Source organism: Ursus americanus, chromosome 10 (assembly GCF_024610735.1).
Source record: "Ursus americanus isolate L20-20 chromosome 10, mUrsAme1.1.p, whole genome shotgun sequence".
NCBI lineage: Eukaryota > Metazoa > Chordata > Mammalia > Carnivora > Ursidae > Ursus > Ursus americanus.
Window position 1 is genome coordinate 73,940,688 of NC_142136.1, and position 19,802 is coordinate 73,960,489.

The 19,802-nt window shown below is 41.9% G+C and overlaps 1 protein-coding gene across 4 annotated transcripts in view; it reads left to right on the forward strand.

Moving 5' to 3' along the window:
* MIPEP (mitochondrial intermediate peptidase) overlaps positions 1 to 19,802 on the forward strand; it is a 203,292-nt gene that overhangs the window by 37,126 nt on the left and 146,364 nt on the right. For all 4 annotated transcript variants that reach the window (XM_045797092.2, XM_087865234.1, XM_045797093.2 and 1 more), the window contains exon 10: positions 1,054 to 1,106. In XM_045797092.2, the coding sequence (XP_045653048.2) occupies positions 1,054 to 1,106 (53 nt within the window). The remainder of the gene's footprint in view (positions 1 to 1,053; positions 1,107 to 19,802) is intronic.

Consider the following 19,802-nt stretch of genomic DNA (forward strand, 5'->3'; position numbering starts at 1 on the left):
GCATTCTAGGGGAGGAAAATGGATGGTAAATTCATGAAAGAAAGAAATATGTGCCATGTTATATGGTGATGAGGGCAACAGGGGAAAATAAAGCAGAGAAAAGGGGATGGTGGTTGCTGTGTTCGAAGGATTGGTCAGGGAAGACTTCTCATGTGAGAAGACCCTTGAGCAGAGACTTGGAAGAAACGAGGCAGTGCCCCGCAGCAATAATGCAGGGCGGAGCCTTCTCGGAGAACAGCTGCCTCTTGTGGTCAAGGAATAGTGAGGAGACCAGTGTGGCCAGAGTGGAGCGAGGGAGGGCAAGAGCAGCGGGAGGTGGGCTCAGGGTACAGAGGGGTGAGATCAGGTCGTGTAGAAGGAAGACGGGAAAGCATTGGCGAGCAGAAATGACTTTTCCACATCGCACAGTAGTGTGGATTGCACGCTAGAGCCCAGGCGTTCTGACCTCACAGCCTGGGCTGTTAGTCACTCCTGTCACCTGGACAGTTTGTGGGGAGGAGGCTCATTCAGGGATTCAAGCTTTTCCTCCCTTCAGAATTCTGCGCCAGTTGTCAAAACCAACTATTGTGACAGTGCTTCTTTATGACATATTTTCTTTGCTAAGATTACAGGTAATTCTCCCTTTGTTAGACTTGAAATTGTTGCTTTCATTTTGGGGATCCACCCTAAGCTTCCTGCTTAGATTTAGAAAGAACTCTAATCTTACCTTTAGGACCCTAATCTTACCTGCAGTATGTTTTATGGATTGATACATGGGTTGCATTTTGGGAAAAATTTCAGCGTGGCTGATTTAATCTATTAATGTTGACTTTTATGTTTACATTTTACAGTATGTACCTCTTCCCCAAATTCTGGGATTATGTTTCATTTATATCTCTGTACTCATTGATTACAGAAGTCAAAATAAAGAGGTGGGGATTTCATGAGTTTTCAGGGTTTTTATAAACCTTTTCTGATATTATAAGAGGTTTACATTTTATAAGCTGGCTAAATTTTTGGTAAAAATTGTGAAGTGGTCAATAACTTTCATAGCAATGAATTTTTCCATTGTAGGAATTAATGCCTTGGGATCCCCCCTACTACAGTGGTGTGATTCGTGCAGAAAGGTAAGTTTTTGGGGGAGAAATCCTCATCTATGAGAAAGAAGAAAGAAACTAATATTTATTGAGCATCTTGTACAGCAATTATGCAACTACTGTCTTCACTCAGTCATAAGCCTGTACGCTCTCAAGTTCAGGCCCTGCGCTCGCATGGTCCACCTTTGCCCATATGTTTTTGATCTGGAGTAATCAGTCATAGGCTCATGCTCTACCCCTCCCCCAGCGCCTGTTCTTCTATGGCTCATGCCATTTCCTTGTTTAAAACTTTGCAGTATCTCCCTGTGGGGTCTGGCTTCTCCCTCTGTGTAGCTTCCAGGTTCCCTTACTAGACTAAGCATTCTGGGGGCTGGGACTTTGCTAGAACCCCGGTTGTCTTTTGTTTCTGGCCCAGGGTGGGTGCTCAGCAAATATATGTTGAGCCAATGAAAGAATAAAGTAGTCCTTGGGATGGGGCTGTGTGGTTTTCTTGTTTCCTCATTTTGATTTGAACATATCGTGGACACTTTCTTGACACATCTGGAAGGATATATGTGAAATCAAGATTTAGGACAGTTAGCTTGATGTGAGTACTCCTCTAGCCTCTGTATTCTCCTGTGTTTATTATATTATGGCAAACTAGTAGGTATGCTTTTTTCTCTAAATATGCACTATTTCTTTTTTTTTTTTGTATTAATAATGATTTTTTATTATATTATGTTAGTCACCATATAGTACATCCCCGGTTTTCGATGTAAGGCTCGACGATTCATTAGTTGTGTATAACACCCAGTGCACCATGCAATATGTAAATATGCACTATTTCTGTCATTTTTATATTTGCACGTAAACCCAAGAAATACGGAAGCCTGTTTAAAGTGAACACATTTAGAAATGTTGATGTCCCAAGCAACTTTATATATACAAAAGTAATTAAGAAAGAAAAGATCTCCAAGTCCTACCCTTCAAGATTTTTTTAAACATTTTTCTCTTATACTTCCTTTTTGAGCTCCTCAGCTTTAACCCAAAGAGTTAAGATTGATTTAGGTAGTGGAAGAAAATAAAAGCTTTGTGCCTTTTTCTTCATTAAAGCATGTTGGCAAATATCATGATAATATGCTTATTTGATTGATATTTAACTTTAAAGGCTTTGTTACTATGCATTATTCAGGCATCAAGTGAAGGGTAGTAAATACCTCACTAAAATTAGACTCTGTTTATTTTAATGAGAAGCAGAAAACAGTAACTTTTGGTATGCTTTTCTGCACTGGTAGGAGGAGGTGCCCTGAGATCAGTTAGTGTGTGGAAGAGCTTATCCACTTAATATTCATTCGTTTTCCTCTCTTTGGCTTCTCTGGGACATCTCTGTTCCTTAGACGAATCTTACAAAGCATATTGTCTCATAATACTTCGTTAGCCACTGTTTTTTTTTTTTGTTTTGTTTTTTTAATTCCTCTCCATTTTAATTTTAATTTTTATTTATTTTTTAATGGTTTTTTATTATATTATGTTAGTCCCCATACAGTACATCCCCGGTTTCCGATGTAAGGCTCGATGATTCATTAGTTGCATGTAACACCCAGTGCACCATGCAATACGTGCCCTCCTTACTACCCATCACCTGTCTATCCCATTCCCCCACCCCCCTCCCCTCTGAGGCCTTCAGTTTGTTTCTCATAGTCCATAGTCTCTCATGTTTCATTCCCCCTTCTGATTACCCCCCCTTTCTTTATCCCTTTCTTCCCCTACCGATCATCCTAGTTCTTATGTTCCATAGATGAGAGAAATCATATGATAGTTGTCTTTCTCTGCTTGACTTATTTCACTTAGCATTATCTCCTCCAGTGCCGTCCATGTTGCAGCAAATGTTGAGAACTCGTTTTTTCTGATAGCTGAGTAATATTCCATTGTATATATGGACCACAACTTCTTAATCCAGTCATCTGTTGAAGGGCATCTTGGCTCCTTCCACGATTTAGCTATTGTGGACATTGCTGCTATGAACATTGGGGTGCATATGGCCCTTCTCTTTACTACATCTGTATCTTTGGGGTAAACACCCAGTAGTGCAATGGCTGGATCATAGGGTAGCTCAATTTTTAACTTTTTAAGGGACCTCCACACTGTTTTCCAGAGTGGCTGTACCAACTTGCATTCCCACCAACAATGTAGAAGGGATCCCCTTTCTCCACATCCTCTCCAACAATTGTTGTTTCTTGCCTGGTCAAGTTTTGCCATTCTAACTGGCGTAAGGTGGTATCTCAGTGTGGTTTTGATTTGAATTTCCTTGATGGCTAATGATTTTGAACATTTTTTCATGTGTCTGTTAGCCATTTGTATGTCTTCATTGGAAAAGTGTCTGTTCATATCTTCTGCCCATTTTTTGATTTGTTTATTTGTTTCTCGTGTATTGAGTTTGAGAAGTTCTTTGTAGATCTTGGATACCAGTCCTTTATCTGTAGTGTCATTTGCAAATATCTTGTCCCATTCCGTGGGCTGCCTCTTAGTTTTTCTGACTGTTTCCTTGGCTGTGCAGAAACTTTTAATCTTGATGAAGTCCCATAAACTCATTTTATCTTTTGTTTCTCTTGCCTTTGGGGATGTATCCTGGAAAAGGTTGCTTTGGCCGATGTCGTAGAGGTTGCTGCCTATGTTCTCCTCTAGGATTTGGATGGATTCCTGTCTCACATCGAGGTCTTTCATCCATTTGGAGTTTATTTTTGTGTATGGTGTGAGATAGTGGTCAAGTTTCATTCTTTTGCATGTAGCTGTCCAATTTTCCCAGCACCATTTATTGAAGAGACTGTCTTTTTCCCACCGGATGTTTTTTCCTGCTTTATCAAATATTAGTTGCCCAAAGAGCTGAGGGTCCATTTCTGGGCTCTCTATTCTGTTCCATTGGTCTATGTGTCTGTTTTTGTGCCAGTACCATGCTGTCTTTGTGATCACAGCTTTGTAGTACAGCTCGAAATCCGGCATTGTGATGCCCCCAGCTTTGTTTTTCCTTTTCAACAGTTCCTTGGAGATTCGGGGCCTTTTCTGTTTCCATACAAATTTAAGGACTGTTTGTTCCAGTTCTTTAAAAAATGTCCTCGGTATTTTGATCGGGATAGCATTGAAAGTGTAGATTGCTCTGGATAGCATGGACATTTTAACTATGTTAATTCTTCCGATCCATGAGCATGGAATATCTTTCCATCTTTTTATGTCTTCCTCAATGTCTTTCAAGAGTGATTTATAGTTTCTAGAATATAGGTCCTTTACGTCTCTGGTTAAGTTAATTCCAAGGTAACGTATGGTTTTTGGTGCTATTGTAAATGGGATGGATTCCCTAATTTCTCTTTCTTCGGTCTCGTTATTCGTGTATAGAAATCAACTGATTTCTGAGCATTGATTTTGTATCCCGCCACGTTACTGAATTGCTCTATAACTTCTAATAGTTTGGGAGTGGCTTCTTTTGGGTTTTCCATATAGAGTATCATGTCATCTGCGAAGAGAGACATTTTGACTTCTTCTTTGCCGATTCGAATACCTTTGATCCCTTTTTGTCGTCTGATTGCTGTTGTAAGGACTTCTAGTACTATGTTGAATAATAGTGGCGAGAGTGGGCATCCTTGTCGAGTTCCTGATCTTAAGGGAAAGGCTTTCAGCTTTTCCCCATTGAGAATAATATTTGCAGTAGGCTTTTCATAGATGGCTTTTATGAGATTGAGAAATGTACCTTCTATTCCTACACTCTGAAGGGTTTTAATCAGGAAAGGATGCTGTATTTTGTCAAATGCTTTTTCGGCATCGATTGAGAGGATCATATGGTTCCTGAGTCTTTTCTTGTTGATATGATGTATCACGCTGATTGATTTGCGAATATTGAACCACGCTTGCATCCCAGGTATGAATCCCACTTGATTGTGATGGATAATCCTTTTAATGTACTGTTGGATTCTATTAGCAAGTATCTTGTTAAGGATTTTGGCGTCCATATTCATTAGGGAGATCGGTCTGTAATTCTCCTTTTTGAGGGGGTCTTTGCCTGGTTTGGGGATCAAGGTAATATTGGCCTCATAGAATGAGTTTGGTAGCTTTCCTTCTGTTTCTGTTTTTTGAAATAGCTTTAGGAGAATAGGTATTATTTCTTCTTTGAATGCTTGGTAGAATTCCCCAGGAAAACCGTCCAGGCCTGGAGTTTTGTTGTTTGGAAGGTTGTTTATCACTGACTCAATTTCTTCATAATTAATTGGCCTGTTTAAGAAATCAATTTCTTCCGGTTTCAATCTTGGTAGTTTATAGGTTTCCAGGAAGGATTCCATCTCTTCCAGATTGCTTAGTTTATTGGCATATAGCTGTTGATAAAAATTTCTAATAATCCTTCCAATTTCAATGGTGTTCGTCGTGACCTCTCCCTTTTCATTCATAATTTTAATAATCTGGGTCCTTTCTCTTTTCTTTTGGATAAGTCTTGCCAGTGGTCTGTCAATTTTATTGATTCTCTCCAAGAACCAGCTTCTAGTCCTGTTGATCTGTTCTACTGTACTTCTGGTTTCTGCTTGATTGATTTCAGCTCTAATTTTGGTCAACTGCTTCCTCGTGTGTTGATTAGGCCTGTCCCTCTGTTGCTGTTCCAGCTTCTTGAGGTGAGAATATAAAAACTGCATTTTAGATTTTTCTATTCTTTTGAGTGAGGCTTGGATGGCTATGTATTTTCCCCTTAGGACTGCCTTTGCAGTATCCCATAGGTTTTGGACTGTTGTATTTTCATTCTCATTGGTCTCCATAAATTGTTTAATTTGATTTTTGATTTCCTGGTTTATCGAGTCATTCCTGAGCAGGATGGTTCTTAGTCTCCAAGTGTTTGAATTTCTTCTAAATTTTTCCTTGTGGTTGAGTTCCAATTTCAGAGCGTTGTGGTCTGAGAATATGCAGGGGATAGTTTCAGTCTTTTGGTATCGGTTGAGACCTGTTTTGTGTCCCAGAACATGGTCTATTCTTGAGAATGTTCCATGGGCATTAGAATAGAATGAGTATTCTTTGGTTCTGGGGTGTAGTGTTCTATATATATCTATGAGGTCCAACTCGTCGAGTATGGCATTCAAAGCCTTTGATTCTTTGCTTAGTTTTTGCCAGGGTGTTCTGTCTATTTCTGATAGTGGAGTGTTGAGGTCCCCTACTATTAATGTATTTTTATTTATATGTCTCTTTATTCTGGTTAAGAGTTGGCTTGTGTATCTTGCTGCTCCCCTGTTGGGGGCATATATATTTATAATTGTCATATCCACTTGTTGAATACTTCCTTTAAGAATAATATAGTGCCCTTCTGCATCTCTAACTATAGTCTGTAGTTTAAAATCCAGTTTATCTGATATGAGAATTGCTACCCCAGCTTTCTTTTGAGGTCCATTTGCGTGAAAGATGGTACTCCATCCCCTTACTCTCAGTCTGAATGCATCTTTGGGTTCGAAATGAGTCTCTTGTAGACAGCAAATGGATGGGTCATTTCTTTTTATCCAATCTGCAACCCTGTGGCGTTTTATGGGATGGTTCAAACCATTTACATTAAGACTGATTACTGAGAGATATGATTTTAATGATGCCATGTTGCCAGTAAAGTCTTTGTTTGTATTGGCTGTGACTTTCTGTTCTGTATCACTCTTGGGGCCTTTTTACATTTATAGAACCCCCCGTAATATCTCCTGTAGGGCTGGTTTCGTGGTTACGAAATTGGTTAGTGACTGGCAATTCTGAAATGTCTTTATTTCTCCATCAATTCTGAATGACAGCCTTGCTGGATAAAGGATCCTTGGCTGCATGTTTTTCTCTGAAAGAGCTTTAAAAATGCTCCCCCAACCCTTTCTCTCATTCCAGGTCTGTGTAGACAGGTCTGACGTAATTCTGATGCCTTTGCCTTGGTACGTGAGAAATTTCTTTGCCCTGGCCGCTTTCAATACTGTATCCTTGGATCTAATATTTGCGAAATGCGCTATGATGTGACGTGGCGTAGGTTTGTCGTGGTTGAGCTTGGGAGGGGTCCTCTCTGCCTCTTGGACACGAATGTTTGTTTCCCTTGCTAGATTAGGGAAGTTTTCAGCTACAATTTGTTCAAATATCTCTTCTAGACCTCTGTTTTTCTCCACCTCCTTGGGGATGCCGATGATTCTAACATTGGATCGTTTCATTGAGTCAGTAATCTCCCGTAATCTACATTCGTGGGCGTGGATTTTTTTAAGACCATCTTCTATTTTCATTTTTTCCTCTATTAACCCATCCTCCAATTCACTAACCCATTCCTCTGCTTCTGTGACCCTGGCCGTCAGAGCCTCTAGTTTTGTCTGCATTTGGCTCATAGAATTTTTAATTTCTGTCAGATTCGCTCTCATTTCTGTCCTTAGGGATTCTATATTCTCAGTAACCTTTTTGTTAATAGTTTTTTCAATTCTACTCATCATTTTGACCATCGTTACTCTGAATTCCATTTCTGATACTTTGGTTACATCCATATCCATTATTTCTGTGGCAGAGGCCACAGACTCACTGTCTTTTCTTTGCTGGGGGGGGCTTTTCCTTCTTGTCATTCTGATGAGGAGAGGCTGCGGGGCTGTGCAGAGCCCAAATTATTGACTGGGTCCCAGGCCGTGCCCCTTGTATTATAGGGATCTTAGGCATGTGGGCTTCTTCTTTAAAGATTTTATTTATTTATTTATGTGGCAGCCAACCAGCGAGAGAGGGAACAGAAGCAGGGGAGTGGGAGAGGAAGAAGCAGGCTCCCAGCGGAGGAGCCCGATGAGGGACTCCTTTCTGGAACGCCGGGATCACGCCCTAAGCCGAAGACAGGCACTCAATGACTGCGCCACCTGGGCGCCAGGGTTGTGGGCTTCTTGATTTTTCAGCCTGCCTTCTGGGGGAGGGGCCTGCCGCGCCGATACTCAGTCAACCCTGTTTGGGTAGAGTCTCCCTGTCCCCTGCGAGGGGGGATGGGGATGGGCACTCTCTGAGCCGGTATTTCCAGGCTTTTGTTCTCTGGTGGCTTTCCCTGGCGGTTTGCTGTGCCTCTTCTGAGAGTCAGAGAAGCAGCGGCTGAATTTCAGCCTATGTCACAGAACAGAGGGATTGTGGCCTGTTTTCTACTAATGTTCTGGCCACTTTAACTCTGTTACTGTTGGTGCTGCTCAACCCTGCAGCGTCCTGGGATGTGCGCCCCACACCTGGTGTCCCAGCCCTCACTTCCAGGGCCGGTGCGTCTCTGTCCTTTGTGTTTCTAATGCCACCAGCCGCCCCGTGCGCGCTCCGGAAGCTCCCAGTCTCAGTCTGGATCCAGTGAGCACACCGGGATTCTGGTGTTCCGCGAGATGCCTGGTGGCGCACGCACTCGGCTCATGGTCTCAGTCTGCTGTTTTGCGGGTGCTGTCCGCGAGCCCCGCCTGCTCTCCCGTGCAAGTGGCTACCACTTCCCGGCGCCCTAACGCGGCGGCTCCCTCCCCCTTCTGTTTATCTTCCGATATCTGTGCACGGTTTCATGGCTCCCCGCTTCGTACCTCAATACTCAGTGCTGGAGATGTTCATTTGTAGAGATCCAGATGCATCTTCCTGCGTCTCAGGCTGGTTCCATGGTTGTTTAGGCTGGTCTGGTACCTATTCAGCTCGACTCAGGGGACCGGCTGAAAAAAGGTGTCTCCTACTCCTCCGCCATCTTAACCGGAAGTCCCTAGCCACTGTTTTTTATACATATATCCTGAATTCAGCACGAGCCGCCTTCTCTATGGAAGCACAGAAACTGCTACTCAAAATCTGTCATCATTTAATTATGATAAACAGTGAGTGCTTAGAATATATTATAGTTTAATAAAATTCTTCACAAATGTGTTTTATGGCTGCAGAACTTTGGACTTTGCTCCCTATCTTTACATAAAACATACAATTTCTCTTTTCAGTTTTTTTTTCAAAGATTTGGCTTGGTTGCTTGGCCAACCAAGATATAGCATAAAGGAACACTAATTTTTTTTTTTATCAATGCCTTCCGTATGAAATAAGTTTTTAAAAGAACTCATATAAGATGCCAAGACCACCATTCTGATGACAGAATCTATTAAATTGGTTGTAGTGCAGGTCTTGGGAGTTAAAAGTCTTTTTATTGTTAAATATCAAAAAGTGAAATAATTTCATTGTTTTTACTGTTAACATTAAAATTGTGTGTAAATCGTATAACATTATGTATTTTGCTTAGTTAAAAAACTGGCGTATTTTCTAATTGTTTTATTAAGCATGCCCACATATTCCAAGCATAGTAAATATGTGTCTTAAAAAGGTCCAGTAGCATTTATAATAAAGGATTGCTATTCCTAGCAAAAAAAAAAAAAAAAAAGAAACCACCCCCCCCAAACCCCCCCCCAAAAAAACTTTTGACTTTGGAAAGTAATGTAAAATAGATGTATTTGTTTCTTTCTGATTTTTGCTACTGTGATTTTTATGTGGTATTCCTCTGTTTCATGTTGCCCACCCCTGGTTATTTAATGAATGCCCTAGCCTTATATTTAAGTGATATTTTTGTCATTTAGCTTTATTCTGTAAGTGTAGGATGCCCAAATGGTGATTCTGTGGAAATTATATATGAATATCTGAAGACTTGCAAAGCTATACTCAGTTGTAAAGTATACGCATTAATTAGGAGTATGAGAGGGATCCCGGACATGTCTGGTAGTGATCTTAAATAAAAGACATTGAATAAAGGATAGTGACTTTCTCTTCTCCATTTCTACCAAAAGTACGATATTGTAAAGTCAGTGTTGCTGACTGACTCTGGAGTCAGTACTTAGAGATCGCTGAGCCTCCAGGTAGGTTGGGAGTTCTCTCCCCTGTGCACTAGCCATAGGACAGTGTCTCACTGTCCACCCGAGCCATTGGAGAGAGTGGGAACACCCAAGGCGGCTTGCCTGTGTGGTCTGAAGCACGTTCCCTGAGGTCTGGGCAGCCTTGGTGAGTCCCGGCTCCACCACTAATGAGCTACACACAACCTTTGAAAAGGTACTTGTCCTCTCTAACCTCTCAGCAAAGGTATCTGTAAAATGGGAGTTGTAATAATCCCTACTTCATAGGTCAGGACTAAATGAATTAGTGTTGGTATCATTAGTACTGAAATAACATTATTATATGGAATTGGCCTTCTCTGGACGCTGTTCTAGAGGATGATCTACTCTGAGAGGTGCTTTGTAAGTGTCCTCTAGAATCTCTTGATTCTAGGAGGGAGTGGTCACTTCTCCCTGAAGGCTTATCTAAGAAAATACTCATCCAAAGTATGATGAACATATCGAATTAGTTGTTGAATGCTCATCAGAGAAGCTTTTAGTGATGGAGAAAGAACATGGGGACATGGAGGTCCACCTTGCCTGTGCTTTGCAGAGTATTGCTGTGTCCGGGGAGAGGAACCCTGTGTCTGGCTGGCAGGACAGCTCACTTTTGGTCCCTTTCCTCTTGAAGATCATGGGATAGCTACTGCCTTCAAAATAGAATTGGAGGGGCTCCTGGGTGGCTCGGCCGTTAAGCGTCTGCCTTCGGCTCAGGTCATGATCCCAGGGTCCTGGGATTGAGCCCCGCATCGGGCTCCCTGTTTGGTGGGAAGCCTGCTCCTTCCTCTCACACTCTCCTTGCTTGTGTTCCCTCTCTCGCTGTCTCTCTCTGTCAAATAAATAAATAAAATCTTAAAAAAATAAAACAAACCAAAAAACAAAATAGAATTGGAGCCGTCGTTCGTGGCTTCTAGGGTCTGGTCACAGCCTGCTTTTCTTTAACAATGAACACATGCATACCACAGTTATTCGTTGGGTATGGCCTGCCCTTCTGGTTTTTCCTACCACACCTCTTCCTTTATAGTTTTCCTCAACCAGACTAAACTCTCTGTCCCAAGTTAGATCCCTTTCTCAGGCAGAGCCTATGTCTGGCGGCTGCTAACGTTCCCCTTGCCTTTCTTTGCTATCTTACCTGTGAAGTTTTGCCAGGAGTCCACGAAACCTCCAGGTCTGCCATAGCCACTGTAGTTCCAGCCACCACCATGCTTATAGCTTACATGTGGCACACTTGACCTTCTAACAATGTGTTCTTTTGGTGTCATATGTTAAACGTGTCTTGTCAACCATACCTTAAAGCTCTTGATAACAAAGTGTGTCTTGTTTCTTCTATTTGTAGTAAAATGTAACATATACACTCTGGGCTGTCAGTAAATGCATATTGGTTGATAGCCATTGTTCAAGACTGTCTAAACTGGTAATTGGAAATCCTTATTAAAAACAATCCAGTGAGAGGCACCTGGGTGGCTCAGTTGGTTAAGTATCTGCCTTCAGCTCAGGTCATGATCCTGAGGTCCTAGGATCAAGCCCCGCATCAAGCTCTCTGTTCAGTGGGGAGCCTGCTTCTCCCTTTCTGTCTGCCCCTCTCCTTGCTTGTGTGCTCTCTCTCTCAAATAAATAAATAAAATCTTAAAGCAATCCAGTGATACATTTTTTTGTAAAGAAGAATATCATTTTTTTGTGAATGGCCTTTTTCATCTCTCAGATTTATTGAAAGCAGTGTGACCATCGGGAGGCCTTCAGAATGCTCATTTGTTGACAGAGGTTTCTACCAGGCTCGTTGGTTCTTAGAGTTAAGAAATCACCAGCTATTCCAGGAACACAATGTAACCTATCTGGTATCCACCAGGGGCTTTAGTTAATTTATTTCAAGTTCCAGTAGTAGGTCTTTGTTTGGCTATTAACTCAATAAAAGAACCAAGAAAAGGGATACTGAAATGCTTCAGATGGCGTTGTGAGAATTGGGGGTTTAAACATCTATTTTAAGTAGCTTAAAAGGCAAATAAATGATTGAGTTTTGGTTTGAGGTTTCAATAATCTTGATTGATGAGAGGTGGCCGAGAAGCACAGGTAATGGATGAGAAAAGAAAGTGAAAATATAAGAGTTTGGGTTTGAGGTTAGAAGAAGGGAACAAACTGAAGACTGCTAAATCCTTGTTAAATTCCTCTGCTTTCAAGTAAAGACTTAAATGTGTGGTTTGACACGAAACAAAAAACAGAAGGGGCTTTCCTTGATTTGAGTTTTTCGAGTTCACCCCAGGGACTCTTTTTTTTTGCTTTTATGTTCACATTCATTTTAAGTTTCTTAAATGTTCGCCTTAAGAAAGGAAAGAACCTATTAGAAGTAAGATAAGAAATTAATGTGTTTTAAAACCACAAAGGTTGATCCTGGGAAATAGTTTCATGAGTGACCAATGGACATCTTAAAGAGCATTTTAATTTTTTTTTCAAGTTTTAGTGTTGGCATCCTTATGGTAGAGGAAAAGTAATTCTGTAAATTATGATAAGTATGCATGCCATTATTTAATTTAAAATTAAATGTGGTTTTTGAATAGGCAGTCCATTTGTGTGGCTCAAGACAACATTAAAAAAGTCAAAACAGCATTAAAAAGGACTCATTGAGAAATTTTGGTGTCACCCCTTACCCCTGTCCCTGCTCACAGCATTCCCCCTTTCCCTGCCCTGTAGAGGTAATCATTTTTAAAGTTGTTTAATATGTCCTGGCGGTGTTTGATTTTGGTTTATAATGCTTGGCTACTTTATTTCTTTTCTGCCAATAGTGAGTTTCAGTGAATCATACTTCATTAATTTTGATGCTATTTTATATAAGGACATTATTGGGAAGGGGAATTCTGTATTGTTTATTCCTTGCTAAGGTATATTCGCAAAAGTTCAAGAGCATTCACATAATGAGATAGGAATGTTTTATGTTTTAAACTCATCAGAAGACCCTGGATTTTCTTGGACAGATGACACTGTGGTGTTTCAAGATAACAAAGACTTATTTGATGTGTGAAATTGTATATTTTATTGGCTAGTGGATGTGCAGTGAGCTGGGTCCTGTCAGTGTTTAAAAAAAGAACGTTTATTATGAAAACTTTCAAAATAAGCAAAAATACAAAGAATAACATAGGTAACCCCCATATATTCATCTTCCAGATTTAGTAACTATCAAAACTGTGCTGGATTTGCTTCATTTATATTTGTTTTTTCTTTTCCTTTTCTTTTTTCTTTCTCCTTGTTACTAAAGTAAACCCTAGACCTCATGTCTTTTCACTGGGACATTTTATTATGGATCTCTAAGGAATACAGATATTTTCTTACATCACGGCAGCCCTAGCATGACCTAAGAAGGTTCACGGCAGTCCATTGGCATCATCTAGTACTCAGTCCGTATGCGTACGTCCTTGATGATATCAGGTCCATTTTCTCCCAGGCAGCTTGTTGGAACCAAACGTGGCCTGCACATTTCATTTGGTTTTTCTGTCTCCTGAGTCTGTTACTCTAGAGCAGGTCTGCACACTTCATGCCCCCATCCCACCTCCCACCTTCTTCATGACCGGTTGCAGACACCAGGTTACTTGTCCTATGGATTTCCCCAAACTTCTGGATTGATGTGATTGCTTTCTTGTGGTGTCATTTTGCTGCTCCCTCTAATCTGGATGCTGTGCCCCACCCCCCATTATTTTTAGACTTCAGGTATAACTAATTTTACATGTTGCTATAATTTAGGAAGCTGTATGAGAGACTGTTACAAGTAGAAGTCTCGGTGCTGTCCTAAGATTTGGCTCCAGTCTCTGTGATGGGGCTTCTGTCACGTGGTGCCACAGCAGTGTGATGGGGTCATCCTTTCCCCCTTATATCAGGCGTACTAGTTCACTTGCCCCCGTCTCTAGGGTGATGGTAAAATTGTATTATATTTGCTAACTTTGGTTTTGATTTAAGTTAACTACAGTTTCCGGTGAACTAGGTAGCTGATCTGCACCATTAGTTTGGCCGGAGAAGCTTCCTTGCCGTTAGCCTCAGAAGACAAGGTAGAAACGACCAAATTGGCAATGACTGATTCTTTATAAAACAGAGAGGGCAAAAGATCTTTATCTTCAGTACAATCTAATTACCTGAAAGGTGAGCAGGTTTTAGTATCATTCACTTCTTTCAGTACCTTGCCTTGGTTTAACCAGATCAAACAGTACCTTTCCCTGTGGCTTTCAAGACTCAACATTTAAAAACACCATCCGACTAGCACATTAAAGTCATGCTTAGTCAGTCACTCCTGATGCCAAACCATTCTATTTCATTTTTTCCTGTTAAAGTTAGAAATGGTTCCCCGGACAGCATTGTTCCCTGCTCTGCTCCTGCTCAGCGCGCATGCTCCCTAGCCCGCACATGCCCCGTGGCCCGCCTGCTGCTTCCCGGCGCAGTGAGCCTCCCTAAGCCTTTGCCGTTTGGGTGCAAAGGCGCTCTCACACCAGGTTTCATTTAACCTGGGTAGCACAGTAAGATTGAAGCCGCTGTTTACCTGCAGTCTCAGCCTGGGTTCCCTGACTATACTTGTGTCTTTATGTTTTCACGAAGTTCAATGCCAAGATGTGTTTAGAAATAAGGTCCAGGTTCTTTCTTTAATCCCAGGTGCATCAGAGGTTGAAATATAAGTCTGACTCATAGATGATGCTTCATAAGTACAGTGATACACTGACTTTTTTTTTTTTTGAAGACCTCAAATTACAACAAAGAATTCTTCAGCTGAAAATCTCTGACTAATATTTCTGTACTTGTTTCAGTGATAATTAGTGTTCCTGATAGGGTTTTTGAGATATTGCTAAATTCTGTGGCTCCTAATCAGAAAGACCTAATTTTTTACCATTTTACCATGCCGATTAGAATATATTCTAGTTCTTTGAAAACTGAGAATTTGTAAACCCATAGGTAAGCATATTTTTAAACGGGCTGAGTAAAGAGCGTCTTTGAGCTTCATTTAGCAGCCACGGTGGATAACAGTCATTTTCTTCCTATTTGTTTCTGAGGAAAAGGAATAAAAGGATTCCAGACATGTCTTATTTTTGGGTTCAAATCAGTGGAACATCTTTACAGTACATAGTAGTAAAACTCTCTTGTAAAACTATAAAAGAGTTTGAGGTGATGAAAGGAATGGCAATGAAATTAAATCCTCAAAATACACTTCAGTTTTACTGTTTCTATTGGGCTCTGGCTCTGATGGGCCGTAAGGTTTTCTGTGCTGCCTGTAGCACTTCTCTGCCATTCTGGGGGTCTTGAGATGACAGAGGAGAGATTTCTTACGTGTCGTGTCTATGCAGATGTGGCTGGAGATGCCATGAGCAGGTATTCACAGGCAGATGGGTGGCTCTGGTGCTGTGGCTGCTGGCCATAGCTTAGATGACCTCTGGTATGGATCTTCGAGGGCTTCAGTGACCTGTGGCCACTGAAACGTCCTAGGTGTGATCTGACACTGTGTGGCAGGTGTCAGCTGCGAGCATGAAAGGCAGGGGCCCACAGAGTGGGCCTGCTGCCCCGTGATCGGTGTGTTGTAGGGACTATGCCTCAAATCGGGGTTGTAGCTGCTGGAAATTCCTTGGGGCTCTTCACGTCTCTTGCAGCCTTGCTGGACCTTTTCCCATTCTGGCTGTCCTTCAGGAAGGAATTGCCTCTCACTTGTGGGAGTTATGGAGGGCGTGGAGCAGCGTGCAGGTGCTGTGATCTCTTTCTTGCTGTCTGAGGTGGCTGAGTCAGCTGTAAGGCAATCTTTGCTTGATCCAGCTTGCGTGCCCTATTTGCTTGAATGCCCGTGAGCCTTTGCTGGTGCTCTTTCTCCTCCTAGAATGCCCTTCCCCCTCCACCAGGGAACTCCTCTTTCAACATCCACCCCCGAGGCCACCTCCGTTTTGAGCTTCTCCCCAATCCTTACATTGTCATCCTCTCCCCTTTGGCAGGCGCAGTTAGCCACAGCCTCGTCTTTGTTCCTAAGCCCTTTGTGTGCTGATGCCCCTTGTCACTTGCAGTTATGCTTTATGGTTACAGTGCCTAACTCTATTTCGAGGAGTTATCTTGCACATAATAGGTGATTAATCAATGTTCAGTGCACTGACTCAGTCTCCTCGACAGTGTTGCTGTAGCTTAGGCATGTCCTACGTTTCTGCAGGTGCCACGCCAGCATCTTTGCATGTGTTATCTGATCATCAGGGGAGCCTGGGAAGTGTTATCCCCATTTTCCTGGTTAGGAAAATCAGGCCTCTGAAAGCCAAGTAACTTGCCAAAAGCACAGAACCAGTAAGAGAGAGAGCCAGGATTTTAACTTCAGGGCTCTTTCTCCTAGTCTGCCTTGGATTCTTACAAACTTGTCTGGGCCTCAGTTTCCTCGGGTAAAATTAACTGATAATTCGTGTACTACCTGGCTCACAGAATTATGTAGGGAATATGGGAGACTCATGACGTGAAAGTACTCTGCAAATTGGAAAGCACTATGCAAATATAAGGTAATAATATCCAAACCGTCACGGGGATTGCTTCATCAGTTGTTCTAACTTTCTTATATATCATCAATCTCTTCTTTTCTGTTAACTCCTTTCTGTGTGCCTGCCAAGGTGCTAAGATCTCCCATCTTTTTTCTTTTTTTAAATATTTTTTTATTTATTTGAGAGAGAGAGAGAGAGTCTTCAAGTAGACTCCGTGGTTGAGCATGGAGTCCGACACAGGGCTCGATTTCATGACCCATGAGATCATGACCTGAGCTGAAACCACGAGTTAGATGCTTAACCGACTGAACCACCCAGGAGCCCCTCTCACATCTTAAAATACAAATAATTACCTTACCTGTCCCGTGACCCTTGGAGAGACTATAGTCCTTGTTTTTTCTGCCATTCCTCCCCCAACAGTGGTCAACACTGGATGCTTCCTTTTTCTAATGGCCATAGTCTGAGTCTTAGCCCTGTTAGTCCATCAGCCTGATCTTTCCAAGTTATCCAGCTGCCTGCCAGTCATACTGTTCAGTAACTTGTTTAAGCCCTCAACACCCCAAACCTTTGTAGTTTATGACATCGCTATTTCCTGTTTCTTAAAATTCTTTTTTCCGTATATACCCCCGACTCCCTTTTCTTTTCTTTCTCATCACCCTCTTGTTGATCTTTTCTCTTCTCTAATTTGGCAGCCTTAGGAGTGTACTCAGTGTTCTGACGCCCTGAGTATGATCAGGAATTCCTTTCCTCTCATAGCGGTTTTGGAAATGAGAGTAAGAATGAAAGATACAAGTGTCATCTTCCTTTAGTTTTTGAACTTGTAACAAGTCCTTGGGGAAAGGACTTCAGTACTAAGGTACTAAACAGAATCATGCCCTCAGTTCTCTTGTATGGGATCATTTCTTCTCAACTCCCACATCATTATGATCCTGTTACAAAGAAAACCTCAGCTGTTTTACCTACTACTTCTTATAACTTTGGGGAGATTACTTTTCTTCCTGTAAATCTTCTTGTAAATCATGTAACATGGAGCTAACAATATTACCTTGCAAGACTGTTTTCGCTCATAAATGAAATAAACTGTAAGGGGCTTAGCCCAGTGTCATAATGAGTGTTGCCGCCATCATCATCATCATCATCATCATCATCATCATCATCATCATGACTTAGGGGTGAGTTTTTATTTTGTAGATTAAATTGAGGGGGGACGTACATATTTGCAATATTGAATCTCCTGTAATCTTTCATAATAATGAATCTTTGCATTCTAGGTCCTGTCCTGTTTACCACTGCCAGAATAGTCTCTCTACAGTACAGCACTGCTTGATTTCTCTCTTCTTCCTAACTGCTAATGGTGGCTGCTCCCACAATGTGTACATTCTTAGAGATATGCAGTAAATGGTGCAAAATAAAGGCCTTTAGCTCTGTTCCCCTTCCTGGCACCTAGTAAAATTAACAAAAAGACTACCAATATAGCTATTCCTACATCTATATGCAACAAGAGAACAGATGGGCAGGGTGAAATAGGAGATGGGATGATGTGATAGTGGGAATCACAGATAATAATAAATATTATTTAAAGTTGATAAACCAACAAATAAATGCTTAAGTATTTAAAAAAGTGATAGAGATAACCACCAGAGGGGGAAAAACAGACTATTAAACACACTAAATTGAATAAATGCTGGAGGTGGGGAAAGATGGTAAAGGAGTAGGGGACCGTATTTCAATTGGTTCCCTGAATCGAGCTGGATATCTACCAGACCATCATGAACACCCACGAAATCAGCCTGAGATGTAAGAAGATACACCTGGATCTCTACAAACAGAACATCTCTGGTGCTTGGTCTCGAGGTATGAAGCAGGGAGCCAAAAGTCTGCACACAGATATTGGAAGATAAATGCAAGGGGGAGGGAGCCACTGTGCTCTGGCACCAGGAAGGCAGAAGCCTTCTGCACTGGGGAGCGGGCCGGACTCGTGGACCAGTAGCCGCCAGGAAACCAGAATGAAACGGGGAGCTCAGGAGTGCTGGTGGTTTTAGAAGCACAAAGGACAGAGACCTGCCAGCTGTGGGAGCGAGGACTGGGAGAGTGGCTGTGGGACTCATAACCCAAAATGTTGTGGGTTTTTAGCAGCACTGACAGAAACAGAGTTAAAGTGGCCAGGAGAGCTCAGTAGAGAGCAGACTGCGATCTCTCTTTACTGAGACAGAGGTTTGGATACCACCACTGCTGCTCTGACTCTCAGACACAGAAAGCTGTCAGAGAACAAAAGCCCCCAAAATCTGGTTCTCACTGAGCCCACCCCCCCTCCCCCACCAGGGGACAGGGCAACTCTGCACAAACAGGGTTGCCTGAGTATCAGTGTAGCAGACCCCTCCCCCAGAAGGCAGCCTGAAAGAACAAGAAGCCCACATCCCTAAGGTCCCTATAAAACAGGGGCATCTTGCTTGGGTCCTGGTCAATAATTTGGACTCTGTACAGTCCCTCAACCACACTTCATCAGCATGACAAAGAGGAGGAACCCCCATCAAAGGAAAGAAACAGATGCTGTGGTCTCTGTCAGAGAACTAATGGATACGAATATAACTAAGATGTCAGAAATGGATTTCAGAGTAACAATTATCAAGATGATGTATAGGCTTGAGAAAAATATTAATGAAAATATAGAAATCTCTAAGAGCTGAAATGAGAACGAAGCTGGTGGAACTTAAAAATGCTGTGAATGAAATTCAGTCTAAACTGGATGCTGTGACTGCCAGGGCAAATGAGGTAGAAGAATATATTAGAGGATGAGGTGATAGAAAAGAAGGAAAAAGAGGTGGCAAGGGAAAAACAGATCCAATTTCAGGAAACTAAGCTGAGGGAGATTACGGACTCAATGAAACGTTCCAATATCAGAATTATTGTGATGCCTGAGGGGGTGGAGAAAGAGGTCTAGAAGATATATTTGAGCAAATTATAGCTGAGAACTTCCTTAACCTGGGGAAGGAAACAAGCATTTGTGTCCAAGAGGCAGAGAGGACCCCTCCCAAGATCAATGAGAACAGACCAGCACCACGACATATAATAGTACAATTTGTAAATCTTAGATCCAAGGAAACAATCTTGAAAGTGGCAAGGTGGAAGAGATTTCTTATGTACAGAGGGAGGAACATCAGAATAATGTTAGACCTGTCCACAGAGACTTGGCAAACCAGAAAGGACTGGCAAGACATATTCACAGTACTAAATGAGAAGAGTATGCAGCCAAGGATACTGTACCCAGCAAGACTGTCATTCAGAATGAATGGAGAGACAAGAGCTTCCAAGACCGGCAGAAACTGAAGAATATGTGACCACCAAGCCAGCCCTACAAGAAATATTAAGGGGGGGTTCTATAAAAGAAGAAGCACCCCAAGAGTGATACAGAAAAGAAATTTACA